Source organism: Chaetura pelagica, unplaced genomic scaffold (assembly GCF_000747805.2).
Source record: "Chaetura pelagica isolate M959 unplaced genomic scaffold, ChaPel_1.0 scaffold49, whole genome shotgun sequence".
Lineage (NCBI taxonomy): Eukaryota > Metazoa > Chordata > Aves > Apodiformes > Apodidae > Chaetura > Chaetura pelagica.
Window position 1 is genome coordinate 899,829 of NW_009970715.1, and position 14,871 is coordinate 914,699.

Sequence of the window (14,871 nt, forward strand, 5' to 3'; positions counted from 1 at the left end):
TTCCCTGTGTACTGCAGTTGATTTTCTTCACATCTTTAAATGAATTTACTCTATATTTTGCTCTCCTGAAGAAATTCACCCTGGGCAAACCCCAGAGTCTGCCAGACGTTGGTTACCCCCACACAGGGCAATGAAGAATTATCATGCTTCTTTTGCAGATATGCCCCTCTTGGAAGGGTGAAGTGGCCTGTGACAAGTTCATGCAGCAGAATTCTTTTTGTTCAACACTGGGTCTCAGGAGGGCAGATTCTGGCTCCATGTTTGACCTTGGGTAACCTGCTTACTCTTTTCTGTACTCAGATCTCCATATATAAAATGTGGATAGTGTTTGGCAGTCTAGTGTCTTATGTGTCAGATATTCCAGCTGAGATCAGGGCCTTCTTGTGCTGCAGCAACAGAAATAAATTAGGAGCATCATAAATACAACCTCCCCACATACCCTGGGCTTTTATCACAAAACCCTCCTCCCCTTCCCTGCATTTATGGATGATGAGCAAGAGACAAACCAGAAAACAAGCAAGACAAAAGATTGATTGTGCATGGTTTGTTGCAAGCCCGGGAGAGGCCCAAGACAATTAGGGTGGTTATCTACAAGTTCTAGTTTTAATTGCTTTCTTTCTTTAATCCAAATTTATTTTTTGCCTTGCAAAGCTTTTAAGAAGCAGCAGCTTCACAAAGGGACAAGCCTGCCTGCTGTTCCTGGGCTGCAGAGCCCTGCTCCTGTTTGCCTTCCCCCACCCCTTTTGAAGCCTGGTAGTAACAAAGAGCTCAGCATAATGCTCTTGCTTTTCAAAACGATCACAGATAACTGAACGCTAATAAGTCTGGAGCAGCATTGTCAGAAGGTATCTCAGTGGTGGCTGTCTCAGAGGGATTGAGACTGACAGAGGCATTTTCTATTATTGTTGGATGCTGAGGTGTGAGCATTATCCCTGCACCCATCACCCTGTCCAGAGACTAATCAGGCTTTGTCTGCGTCAATTCCCAAGCACGTAAAAGTGAGTTAAATAAAATTATATCAGGAATGATGCAGAAGGGGGACAGAGAAAAAGGAAAAAAAAAACAGGCAGGCAGGATGATGGACTGTGAGGGAGAAGAGCAGAACAGAGTGGATGGGGTGGGGGAGATGAGAACAGGAGGAAGGGGAAAGCCACATCACCTGTGCTTTCAGTCTGGAAAACAGAGCCATATTGTGCTGCCTTCTAGTTATCACTGAGCTCCCTGTTGAGACAAGGGGTGTTATTTTTTTTACTGGGGGTCTGATCCGTCACTCCTTTTGCATTCTATAATTCCCTTAGTTTAAAATCAAAATAATTGGAGAACAAGGCCTACTCTCAGGCTTTCTCCCAGCATCATTGGACAGCCTGAGTATGTTCTGCAAAATGAGGTAGAGGCTCTAGGTGGTGGTTTTATTTGTATTTGTGGTGGGGAAGAATTGGGAGTTGGTGGGCAGAGTATGTTCATATATAGCTGTATGAGCATCAGCTTGGGTAAGAATGTCCTCACAGGCAAGATTTTGGGTAGATTTTAAGACATCTGTTCACATTTATTTCTTAAGTTGCAGGACTAAAATACTAACAAGGCTGTGCCTGTAACTACATTCATTTTTAGGAATTATTTAGATATGTTAATGATCAAGTACCATAGCTTTTCAGTGACACAGTCTCTAGTGCTTATGGTCCCAAGTGGATGGAGGTTTGTTGTTCTCATGGATTTTTTTTGTACATCAGTCATTTATTCTTCAAATTTGTGTGCTTAAACACTTTCCAAAACAGCCAGGTTTTGCCTTAGCTTACTTGTAAGTGTGAAATTCTGGCTTGTAGGTAATTTTAAGCTATGTCTCAAAAACAGTCTTTTCTAGTTGGGCTCAAATTTCTAGAACCAAGTGACTGAAGCCAGCTGTGTGTAGACTGGCCGCCTGTGGAGACAAGACTTGAATTGGAGCCAGTTCCCCTTGCACACAAGTTTCCATGCTTTGAGTAGCCTGTATGGCTAGAACCATGCTTGAAATCAACAAGGAGCCTTACAGTCGAGCATGTCAGACTGCACCCATCCCTACTTGACTTCAAATGTAATCTAAAATTTCAGCTCCTGGTCCTTAGGAATATCAGCCCAGTTCTTGAGGTGCAAGGACTGTTGCCCCATGAATACAAAAGGTATCTAGATGCTGAGTCCTGAGCAGGACTGTCAGCTGATTGTGCAAGTCCATATCAAAGATCTGATCAAAGTCAAAACCCCCTCCAAACCAAAATTGTGGCTGTTGTCTTTGTGTTGCTCCAGATCCCACCTTTGCCACAAGAGGTTTTCGAAACCTCTGCTTCTTTTTTGGGGTTTATGGATCAGTTTCACAGGTGCTGAATACAGAACAGATGGGTTGAACAGAATGCCCAAAAGTGTGAAGTTCAGCTCTCATTAGCATATTGCCAAGAAAAAGGCTTCTGAGGGATAGAAGGGGGCAGTGTGCAGGTCAGAACAGGTCATAGAAGAGAGTGTAACTACACACGAGTACTGCAGGGCAGCTTCACATCAAATACATCTGTCCCCTTAAACAATGTGGTCAACTGGCTTTCTTATGTGACAGTGCTAGAACTGTATACGTTTGACCACATCTGATGATCGAAGCTGGGTACAGGTATGCTAGAAATTCACTATGAGGTCGAAAAGAGGAGGGAGAGTGAGCTGGAAACAGTAGAGCATGACTTACCCTTTGGATTGACTCAGTGTGAGGGGAGGAAAAAACTCTGACCCCACTGCAGGATACAGCTTGACAAAACCATCTGAGACCTTATCTAAAACTGATTTTAGGGCTTAGAGAGCAGAGGTGTACATATGAGGGGCAGCCTGGAGGTACAGTTGGGTCATACATCTCTCTACCAACTCTTTCCGTCAGTGCTATCCACTACTAGTCAAGTTTAGATGGAAAAGAAGTGTGGTTCCTGAAAGTGAAGAGTAGCAAAGAAGGATTTTCAAGAAAGAGAAGACGAATAGAGAGGAAGAGGAACACATATCTCCTTTGTAGCCACAGCAAAAAATTTCCATCTGTTTAAGCGGAAATCCAGAGCGATGAAGATCATCTGCCTGGCCTTACCTGATCATGGGCTCATGAGATGTGTTGGGTCCCACTGCAGCAATGGAGCTTGTGTAGACAACATATGCAATGTTCAATGCACAACAGGCCCTTAACACATTTTCAGTACCTGGGGGGCAGGTTGGGAAAGACAGACATTAACCACCTTGCCATCCTTTGTGCTGTGCACATTGAAAGAGATTTCCAGGCTTGGGATTCTGATTTGGTACAGATCTATCTTTTTTAAGGCTGAAAAGATGTGAAGTCACAGGTCAAGGTTACAGTTCTCAGGTATGTTTGGACAGGAAGGGATGGTTTATAACACAAGCAGTTACATCTATAGCTATAATTGGGCTTAACCTCTATGGCTATTGACAGCTGACTTTACTTGGACTTCACAGTTGCTAACAAAAGGAACCTGACAGCTCAGCAGAGCTCCATGTTTTCCATCTCTTTTGATTCATGAGCAGACCATCAAGTGGTGAATTGCAGCCTTCCAGCAAAAGGATTGGTGTTTTAGTTGCATTTAGTTCTCTATAGAAGTTCTGCAGGATGACTACTGGCTGAAAATTTTTGGAACAGTCTCTTGGTAGCTGCTGAATTTTAAAGAACACAGTGAGGGCAGCTTGCAAGTCTGCATGACATCCAGATGAATCTTAAGCATGGTTTTATTTAGGAAGGTTTGTTCTGGCTGAACTTGTGGGTCAGTGTGTGGATTTTAGTTGGTTGGTGTTTGGGGAAGGGGGTGGTTTAAATTATTTACATCTCTTTCAGGGGTGGTTTATGCATTCATCATGGTTTTGATTCAAGTTGATTCTGCGAGAACCTCAATTACAACATCATAACTATGTTGAGATTGCCTGTTGAGGGCCTTCAAATCTGATAAGGCAGATCTTAAAGGAAGCTGTTCATAGGGTTGGTTGCCAGAAATCTCCAAACTATTTATACTTGGATAATCAGGCTCTGCCCCTGAGCCTTGCTGCAGATCTTGCATGGGGAGAGCCTGTGATTTCTCTATTCTCTTTGTTGGTAAGGCCATAATCTGAAATTATGAAGGAAATCTGAATTTTAGGGTAATTTCAAAGGACATGAATCAATACAAAGACCTGGTGGAAAAGGAACCATTTTTCTTCTCCATGAGCCTATTGCAATATATAAAGTTAACTGTGAACCCCTGTTGAGAACCATCACTGGAAACAGCTGAGTTCAAATCCATTCAGCTTAGCAAAAAAGCTGATTAAAAAGTCTTCAAGTGACTAGATGGAGAAAATAATTCTTGCAGAAGAGGGCTCTTTAATCTAGTCACAAGACTGTAACAGAATTCAGCAGCCAGTGGTTGAAACAGAGGAGAGAATCAAAGCAGAAGATAGATGTAAATTTTTACCAGAGATGGTAATTAACCATAGCCACACTAATGCTCTTTAGCATTGTTATGGCTTGCTGAAAGACACAGTAGATATAGCCCATTAACTTGCAGTCCTTAATTCTAGGCAAAAGTCTCTTTGAAAAGGCATAGTCCAATTTAGCCACAAATTGTTGGGCTTAAGGCAGTAATTGGATGAATTTCTGTGGCCTGAGTTTTACACGGAGGAGCCAGCTAGAGGATTATACAGCTGACCTCTCCTGACCCTATCTTTTTTTTTTCCATGAAGCCTACAGCAGGTATCAAATACAATTCATTTTTATTCTTTTACCTGCTGTTATTTTAGTAGAAAACTTTAGACTATTCTCTCCATTCAGAATTCTGAGAAGCCCTAGTGAGGACAGCAGCCTTATTTTAGGGAGGGCTGCATGAAGCCATCCAAGGGGAGGTAGATGTGCAGAACAGTTTGTCTCTGAAAATAAAGGTCCTGTTAAGACATCTCACACTGTGCTCCCCAAAGGGTCACATTGGAAAAAACCTGTGGTTTTCTGGCAATGTAGCAAACATCTGCAAGGGGTTTGGTTTGCTGGCTAGGAGAGTTGCTCAATGTTCATTGCTATCTGTAAAAACCTCCCTACCCTGGAGTACCTTGCTCACAGCAAACAGACAGCAAAGAGGAAGCTCTCACAAAGCCATTGAAAGGCAGCAGGAACCCTCAGGCTCTGAATATTCTCGGTACACATGCACAATACAGGCTCTTAAAAGCATCTGGGTTTGGAAACAACTACAGCAATGAAAAGGAGGATGGAATTTAAATGTTGCCCTTGAATGCATCAGCAAATAGTAGGAGCCCTGAGAAGTAATTGAGTTAGAGATATATATATATAAATATATATATATAAAATTTCTTCCTTGTGGTTAACAACTATTTTAGTAGCTAACAGCCTGAGGTGCTATTGGAATTGCTGCTGTAATAGTGATTTCATTACTTTTATAGCCTGTGCTTATTTCCCAGATTTATGAACAGATTTTCTTTAAGCAGATTTTGCACCTAACATGAAATAGGCTCTTGGTGATAGGAAGAAAGTGATGTGGAGCTCTCAGCTACATGTGGCTTGTGGACATGTAATGGTTGTAAACTCTGACTATAATTAACATCCCTCCCTTAATAGCATGGATGCAGTATAACTGGTATAGTCTTGCACTGGTAGATTTTTCTCCCTGGAACTCTCTGATAAAAGCTGTAAGCTATCTCTAACAGTAGTCAATTTTTAATTGCTTTGTCACATAATAAAAAGTTTCTTACCACTATAGGCATGTTCTGAATCACCTCAGTACTATTAGTGAAAGTTATGTTAATAACTGACAACAGTTCCACCATTGACCAGAATAACTATGTAATAACTGGGTCCACATTTGACTTGCCAAGATTAAGCTTGAGCAGTGAAGAGGAGCAGCATGACCTGCCCTGAGTAAGGTTAAAAAGGCAAAGGCAGAAACTTACCCACTGGAAAGGAAAGGTCCCAGAAGCCTTTCTCATCCCATAGCTGAATGGGGTGTGAAAATCAGGGGACAAGGGAGCATTAAATCAGAGAGGATATGTTTGACATAGCCTCATGTGTGACTACAGCAAGACATGTGAACTTAAGGGTGTTTTAAAAAGCTTACCCCCTACGTTGACAGCTCTCATTGCCCAGAAGGGCACAGTGTTTCTGTAGTCCACAACAGCAGCTGTGTGAATGACCACGTGAACTCCCCGCATGGCAGCAAGGAGCAGATTGTAGTCTCGAATGTCTCCTTTCATCACTGTCACACGAGTGGTAGCTGGAGAAAAATAATATAACCATAGATGCAGGGGGAAAAGAAGTACAAATCAGCATCCACACCTTGCAGAGTGAGGATCCTGTTTGGAAAGCTTTCTTCTATGCTGGAGCTCTTTCTAACTAATGACTACGCCATGTGAATACATGTGAATGCAGGGGAAAATACATCCCTGGTTTTGGACCCCAAGAAGCCAGATCTGCCTCAGGTTTCGTAGCTCTGTCTGTCGTTGCAAATCTCCAGCATGCCTCCAAGGGTAGAGCTGAGCATGAACAGGAGGCTTGGCCCTGAGCTGCCCTTGAGTACAGGTCTTGCCCCAGTAGAATGAGTGAAGTCTGCTGGACAGTTTCCTTCAGACTGAAGATTTTTAAAGCTTGTGGGAGAAACACTAGGTGGGTTCAAGGGACGTTGCACAGAGCTTTATTTAAATTGCAAATAATATAAATGGGAAGGGAAAAATAATGTAACAGGTTAAAAAGTTTCATAGGAAATTCCTCCCTGTGAACATTCAGAAGGGGATTTTGCCCCCATCTCCTTTCCCCCTCTTCTTCTCCCTCAAAATAGCTGTTCCTTTATGGAAGGCAAAGAAGAGCCAGAAAATTACAAAACAGCTTGACTTCAACCCCAGGAAATTCAGGAACACACACTTAAACAACATGTGTGTAAGCACCTGTGGGATAATAAGGAGAACAGAAGCAGCTGACATGGATTTGTCAGAAACAAATCAAGTCAGATAAATCTCCTTTGTTCTTATGACAAGTTAACAGGCTGTACGGATATTACGGAACAGGTCAATGTCATCTATCTTGATTTTAGAAGGGCTTTGGAAACTGTCATTCTCAGAAGCAAGTCAGTAAAACATGGTCTAAATAAACCATGTTAGGGTGAGCACAAAGCTGGCTGAGGTACAGTTCCCAGGCAGTTGCCAGCTGTGGGCTCTCCTGGGCTTATTGCTGTGTTTGAGTCTTTTTTTATTGTTTTCATTGAGATGTTCATTAAATTAGCAGATATCATCAGACTGGGAGGGACTTGAAGTACACTGGAGGTTAGAGTATGAGCTGAATGTAACTAGTAGAGCTTGAAAAAAAGAAGTGAAAATGGATAGGAACAAAGAGAAGATATTTGGCTTAGTAAGGAAGAGGCAGCAGGTCCTGGTGAAGGAATTAAGTTGGGTCAGGACAGCTCAGGAGCTTATCACCTGTCAGCAGGGTCTGGCAGCTGTGAAAATGTATTATTGTACTGCCAGGTACAAAAGGGGGAATAGTTTGCAGGAGGGAAGAAGCCTGAGCTGCAGAGGACAGAGGAGTGTGTGTGAGCTGGTTTTGCCTAAAGGAGAAAACAGCAGGAGTGGAAGGGGTGGTTTTCAAATAATGAAGATTGTTCTAAAAATATGACACTATTAACCTATTCTACCTGTAAGGTTAGAGAAGATGTCAAGGACTTACATTGTAGATTAGACTGTATCAACAAAAATGGCCACACCGTGCAGAGATTGCTGATTCTGCCTTGGGGCAGAGGGACAGAGGTTGGGATGGCCCCTCAGGGCTGCTTCTGCCTCTTTTTTCTGTGGTGTTAGGCCACAGACCTCTCCTGGAGCAGGGACTCTGTCAGCTTCTTAAGGTTTAAAAACAGGTTTTATTTTCTTCAGTTATGGGAGTTTTTAAGGGCGACCCAGAGTCTGGGGAAACCAGTCAGGTGAGTTAATCTGCCTTGGGAGTTTCTGATAGTGATGTTTCCCTGGGAGTCTTCAAACTTGCTTTAAGTGTATGTTGTTTCAGTATCTCCTACAGATAGGATCTCCCTTATCATTTGTTCCTTTCTCCTTCAAAGCAGGCTGAAGGTTTGGACAGTCAGAGGGAGGGGGACCTAACCCACCGTTAACCAGGCAAAGCACCACTGGCTTGTTTTACATGGGTATTCTGAAATCTAGTAAAACAGGTTGATTTCTCCCAGCATTTCTCACTGTAATCAACCCTGGTGAAACATCAGAGTACAGCTCCCAGAATATGATCAAATGGATTAATTTAGTATCTTTGAGCATGTTTACTAAGACTCACCTCTTCCTTTTTTATTTGCAGCCCAGAAAGGCTAGGATAGGTTTCTGTCAGTTTTTTCAGTAATTTATTTCATAATATGCTCAGCAGATGCTGAACTTGATTCTATTATTGTCAAGGGGTTTTTGTTATTTTTCTCAGAATTGGTAACTGGTTGGAGCAGTTCAGGACCATGGGCTTTTTGTCCCTTTGCTGTAAGTCAGACAGGTTGAGGAGAAGCAACCAGGGATCCAAGTTCTTTTGTCAGGTGCTCGGTGTGCATGTAGCTCCTGACAACTGATTCCTGGGTGGGGACTTAGATCATCCTTGTGATGTATCTCTTGGGGTTAGGCATTATAGATCTTTTTTGCTTTGATTTATTCCTGTGCTGAAAAACCTCTCTGAACTCAAAGTTATTCTTCATCCAGTCTGTTTAATCCAGGTTTCTACCCCATGCCTGTAGCTGTGGCACCTCCAACAAAATACCAGCTCTCTTGAAAGGGGGGTTATGGTTGCTAGATAGAAGCTAGTGTCCGCTTCTTACCTGTGGTGAATTTTTCTACTTCTTCTCTTGCTACTGAATCAAAAACTCTGACTTCTTTAATGTAGTCTTGTTGAGACAGGAGCTCTACGATCTTTTCTCCAATAAAACCACATCCTCCTGTCACCAGGTAGACCCAGGCTCTATCCATTTCTGAAGACATTTTTGTGGTTGAGGAGTAGAGAGAAGGTTGCTGCTCAGATGCTATTGTGCAGTTATCTCTCAGCCAGCATGTTTTCTGAACTAAGTCTAAAGTTTAACTGTCATATGATGTTACTGGCTGACCATTAACATCATCTAGTTATATATAAATCAGGTTTTCATTGGCACAGTCACACAAGCACTGCCACAGACACACTAGTGCTGTGTACAGGCCAGTTTTGGACTCTGACTGAGCCTTTCCCTTCTACCACAGTAGCCCATGATCAGCAGGGCACCTCCAGCTTTCCTTGGGGTATGGCCAGTCCAAACTTTTGATGCCAGAAGTTTTCCCTCTTGGGCAGCTGTTTTCCACAGGCTGGCATGTCAGTCGTAGCCAAGACCTCTCTGGGTGCTGCACAAAGATGGTGTGTCCCAGAGATGTGCTTAGGGCAGCCATTGTTTAGTGTAAAGCTACAGAGACCTTGTTCTCATGCTCTGGTGATTCTATATGGATGGTGTTCAGCAGCAGCTCTGTCCAGGGCTGAGCTGCTTTGTGCACCATACAGGCAGGGGCAGGAGTGGTCATCTGCAACATGATGATCACTGACTCTACCAGTTTGGTTTCTAGGATGGGTCTCCTGAGAAAATTCCTCTTTGAGTTGGAACATATACAGACATAAACACACACTCATATATTTAGGAGGAGAAGGTCATAGGTCATCTCTTTAATTCGATTAATGTCTAGGAGTGAAAGCTCTAGCATGTCCTTTGACAAATTATTACAGTAGTTAATGATCATCATCATTAAAAGAGTGCACTGTTGGTTTTTATCTGCCAGCAAGTGGCTAATGCACCTTTTCCTTGCTAGGCTGTACAGCATGTGTGATATTAGGTCATTTGGTTAAAAATACCAAAACCCACAGGATTTGCTTTGGCTAAGGGTGCTTGATCCTGTCTGAAGAGGATGTGGGGAGGGCAGACCTGCCCTCTAGCATGGCTGTTTCTCTCTGCCTCTTTCTGAGAGTCTCAGAGATAACTGTTTCCTTAAGCATACACAAATTTTTCCAATCTGTTGTTGAACCAACATGTCCCCATTTTTTATAAACTATAACCACACTGCCCTGAAAGAGGCAACAATGGGAAATGGGCTAATATAATCCCCCTGCTTACTTTGTCTTTATAATATGTACAGTGTATTAGTCACTTTCCTAGCCATAGTGTTGCTTGGGAAATTTAGGATTAGTTTGTTCTTGACTCAGAATTGCTGCTTTCCCCAGCCCCAGCTCCCCAGGCTGTGAGCATGGATCACAGATGCTGCTTCAGGCTGTGTTGAGGTCGAACTGAGGGGGTAGGGAGACTCCTGGTAGCTCTTCCCTGGTGACATACAACAGGCTGAAATGTGGAGAACAATTCCAGCTGCATGAATGTAGACACCACTGTTGTCAGAGCCATTCTTACTGTAGTGTTAATACTGGCTGTATTAACAATAAGTCTGGCTGTAACAAGTAAGTTCTATGGCAACATGCTGTGGAGCAGGTGGTTAGTGAAGAGTTAAGGCAGTGTACTGAAAGAGTAACTGTGTTTTGTATGTGTGTGTGTATGTATAAATGTTTTTCTTTTAATCAGCTCATGCTAGAAGCTCGATCTGTTCAACTCTGCCATTGATTTTCCTTGTGCTGTGTTCAGTGTTAGGAAAAAAATGCCATTTCCCCTTGCTGTGATTACAATCAGTGGCCATAATGGCCCAGGGACCAACATGGGCCTGATGCTAATTTGGTGGTTGGCAGACCAACACAGCCACAAACGTCCCAAGAAATTAATTTAGCCTTTTATCCAACACTCTCAATCTGTACAGTAGTGATTAACAGAACTGCCTTCCCTCAGAGGCCTTTTTGCAAGGATAAATATATCAGAGTTGGAGGTGTTAGGACACAAAAACCAAGATAAATACACCCTGAGAGACCCAGAGAAGTGCTACATGGGACCGGTTGGCATCAAGTAACCTTGAGTATGTCCTCATCAGTGACGCAAAAAGCTGTGTGAAGCAGAGGCCTTGACACTGTGAACATTTCTCAGTGGTTGCAACTTAGCCTTTGCTACATTATTGTTGTCTGCATATCTGCAGTGTAATCTGATCTGCAGGGGAAAGTAATTGGCTGTGATTTACATATCTCTTGTTTTTTTAGGACATAAAAAACAAGTTCAGAAACCTGAACTGTCACATCTCTGACAGCAACAGCCCAGGTCCCCTCCTACAGCCACAGCTCAGGCAGAGTGAAGCCTCCCTTTGCAATCAGAGGAGTAGCTGTATCTAAATGAGTAGATTTTCCCATTGTAGGAAGGTTAAAAGGTCTCTAACTCCTCTGACAGTTTGAATTTGTCACAAGCGGCGATGAGACTGAGGGGGTCTCCATAAGCTTAGAGGCAAATTCAGAGAAAATGCAAGTGGGCAAATGAAGCCACTTTTGGAGAAGGCAAATGTCCAGGCAGTGCCAGGGGATTGCAGTGAGGGGTTTTGCCATCTTAACATTAGCCAACTTGACTCCCTTCAACTGACACTCCTGCAGGAATGGGAGGGCAGGAAGAGGCTGCCATGGGCAGGTAGCTCCTCACTCTGCAGATGCAAGGTGAGCTCCTCAGAGCTGACAGGGTGTGCAGGCTCACCTGGGCTGCCCTGGGGCTGAACCACCACACCATGATGGTGGGCTGAGCCCTTGTGTTTTCTCAGCGTGGCTGGGCATGAGGAGTAGTGACCAAGTGCATCCTAGAGACAAATGTCACCCCTCTGCAGGGGCAGTGGTGCTTGCTGGGGCAGTCTAGACAAGATCTGCAGAGCAGTCAGCCCCATGGTGGGCAAGGAACCTGTTAGATTTGGCTGTAGTTAATGAAGGCCCTTTTTGCCCCTCTACCCCATGGAAGATAACCAGCACCAGGGTGTTTATGCAGAATGTTATTTTTTTAATGCAAACATAGAGAAAGTTGAAATGGCAGAAAGGCATAACAGATGTCCAAATTTCAGGATGTCGTTTGCTTGAACTTTGAACTGTGTAAATACAGGATACCTGACATCATACTCATTTACAGTATGTTTATTTCTCAGTGCATTACATGAAAGGTCTTTGGTATTTGTGGGTTCTTGAATACTGTTCCCACTCTGCTCTGTAAGAAAATGCTGAATACAAAACATTCCATATACAGTAACAAAACCCATAGCAAATAAAGAGAAATAGATATTTTGAACAATAACATAGCAATATGAAAACAGATAAGTAACCATGCAAGAGGTGGAACAAACAGGTTGTGTTTACAACAAACATTAGAGCCTGCAATAAATGAGTTCATCATGTCAGATGAAATTTATTCTTGCTCCAAGTTAAGAAATTACTCATGATTGCAAGATACTGCATATGGCTGCTGTAGAAAAAGACCAAATGGTTGTAAAGCTTATTACAATGAGAGAAGCTGGGACCATTTGCACACATATGAAACACACCGATATAAATTAAAAAATACTGTGTAAAATAACTAGTGAAAAAGTTAACATTTCCTCCTATGGATGGGAATGTGCTTTATGGACATTTATAGCACCTTTGAATTGCTTGGTTTCAAGACAATTACACAAACTGTGAGTAAATTAATTCTCTGTACCACCAAACACCAGAATGGAATGTAATCTGGAATGAGAGAGAGGCTGTAAACATGGAGAATGGAACTGGAAATTTCCAATAAATTGTATTGAGCATTTATTCCAGAAGCTGATTGTCTTTAAGAAGCCTTTCTCACAGTGATCAGGTTCCTACATTAAAATAGCTCATTGCAGAGACTGGGCCTGAACCCCAATCCCAGAGCCAAATTCTCAGAAAGCTGCTTGTGAGCCATGTGCTCTGCTCCAGGGAGAGCAGCACCAGTCCATGCAAGCTAGAAACTGCATCTGATTTTTCATGGCCTGTCCCTGTGAAAGCTGATGGCAAAATTACTGTGGTGTTTGGTGGGAGCAGGTGAGGGCTCTTCTTGCTGGTTTATTCCTATTTCCCTGGGTTGCTATCAATTCTTTACAGTAAGTGCAAATTAGATACTCTAGAGAGAAGCATTCTCCACCTCCCAGGAGTACCAGGTTGCTGGTGAACATCAGGGTGCATGAATGGCAAAGATTTTTTGGTTGTGCAATGTTCTGCTGCTGCTTCTGGTTAGCTCAAGGCAAGGAACATGCATTGCTACTACCAGAACTGATCCAAGTCAGAAACACACCTAAGCTCAAAAGAACACGAAGAATTTTTTTAAAGTCTTAGGGAAAAAAAAGGAAAAGAACACACTATGGTATTGCACAGTAGGCGTGTAAGAAAAAAGCACTAAACATTTCAATTAAAATACATTTCTAAATGAGCACACGTTCAAAATAAATCCACTCTAAGTTACATAGATGTGGCAAGATGCATGATATGCCCTGGATAAAATGGATCTTAGTATCCTGCCTAAGATGGAAAATGTGGTTGGAGTGGTTTGCTTAGTCATGAATATCATTACTGTCAGCATATGAGGCTGTGTTCACCTTTAAAACATAATTAAACTGAGACTCCACAACAGTGTGGTCCAACCCTTGTATAAGCTGAGAGGAATGAAAGCCCAGCTGAGAAAGAAAGTCCATTTAGTATAACCCTATTGTCACCCACATTAAAGATACAGTACCTCATGAGAGAGGAGTAGCTAAATAAAGCAAGAAGTGTGGGGAGAAAAAAATACCACACATAGCTCATACAGAAATCTGGAAAAGTCAGTAAGTAAAACTGTTGCAACTCTGATCTAACCAGTCTTTGGACAACTAACTTGGAAGGATTAATTGCAAACAACTTCCACTAAATTTCATCTTGCAAATAATTTGTTTTAAATAATTTAAAATCCAAAATCCTAGTCAGTATGAATGACTTGAAGGGATCACTCCTCAAGCTTTGGATTCAGGAAGGCATACTTGGAGGAAGAAAAAGTTCTCTTTTAATTCAGTGCAAAGGCTCCAAAATGTCAGGGAGATGAAAATGGCCTCATTGTACTCCCTCTTCCCCAAATTCAACCCTGTAGCTACAGCACCAGTGAAACCAAATTTTGCTATTTCCCTTTTTAAAGATTGTTTAGTTCCTGAAACTGCCTGAGGACACTTTCTTGTTGTGACCAACCTGCCCAGTGTGAACATCCAGACTGAACTGGGATTTCTCCTCAGTCTTGGGGGCCTGATTTTCCAACATCTGCTGGTGGGCATAAGGGGTTATCTCCTGGAAGCCACCAGCTATGTCTTGTAATGTCCATGGGATCAAGAACAAGGTAATCCAGTAGTTCTCAATTCCTACACAGTAATCAGCCTGTACATGGGGAAAAAGTTTGGATTTTATTTTTTTTTTTCACATTTAATTTTTGAACAGAAAGATTATCCCAAGAATGCATCAGTGGGTGCACCATGCCAGGCTGGCCTCCAACAGAACTACTGCCCCCGCAGCAGTGAGTGGAGGGACATGGGCTCCTGTACAGCACTGCAGTTATTTGCTCCCTGTTGGAATGTTGAGCTGCTTGTATTTGTGACTGTTTTTAGGCTGAGAGCTGGTTGCCAGCCTTCTTTGAGACACCAGTTTAATTCAGCATTATTTATATTATGTATTTATTGTCAGTAGAGTTAGAGCTAAGTTTCAAACTAAGATGCACTCAAGGAGACTTTATTTCATCCTTCCCAAAGGATTATGAGTACAGGATGACTACTTGATATCAGTACCCTGCTTGACTTGGGCATTTTTGCTTGTTTTTTTTGTCTCCTGACTGTATTATGCTCCAGCTGTAATTCAGAGTACAGGCAGGCAAACGAATGCTGGAGCCCAGAGCATGAGCTCTTGGCAAAAAAATCTGCATTCACTTTAAATGTGGG

At 42.5% G+C, this 14,871-nt stretch overlaps 1 protein-coding gene across 1 annotated transcript in view; it reads right to left on the reverse strand.

Annotated features, from left to right (window-relative positions):
* HSD3B7 (hydroxy-delta-5-steroid dehydrogenase, 3 beta- and steroid delta-isomerase 7) overlaps positions 1-9,047 on the reverse strand; it is a 12,378-nt gene extending 3,331 nt beyond the window's left edge. The window contains exons 1-3 of the mRNA XM_010006051.1: positions 8,829-9,047; positions 6,099-6,254; positions 3,089-3,197 (exon numbers count right to left, since the gene is read on the reverse strand). Coding sequence (XP_010004353.1) covers positions 3,089-3,197; positions 6,099-6,254; positions 8,829-8,988 — 425 coding nt within the window. The 5' untranslated portion in view covers positions 8,989-9,047. The remainder of the gene's footprint in view (positions 1-3,088; positions 3,198-6,098; positions 6,255-8,828) is intronic.
* Between the last annotated feature and the right edge of the window lie 5,824 nt (positions 9,048-14,871).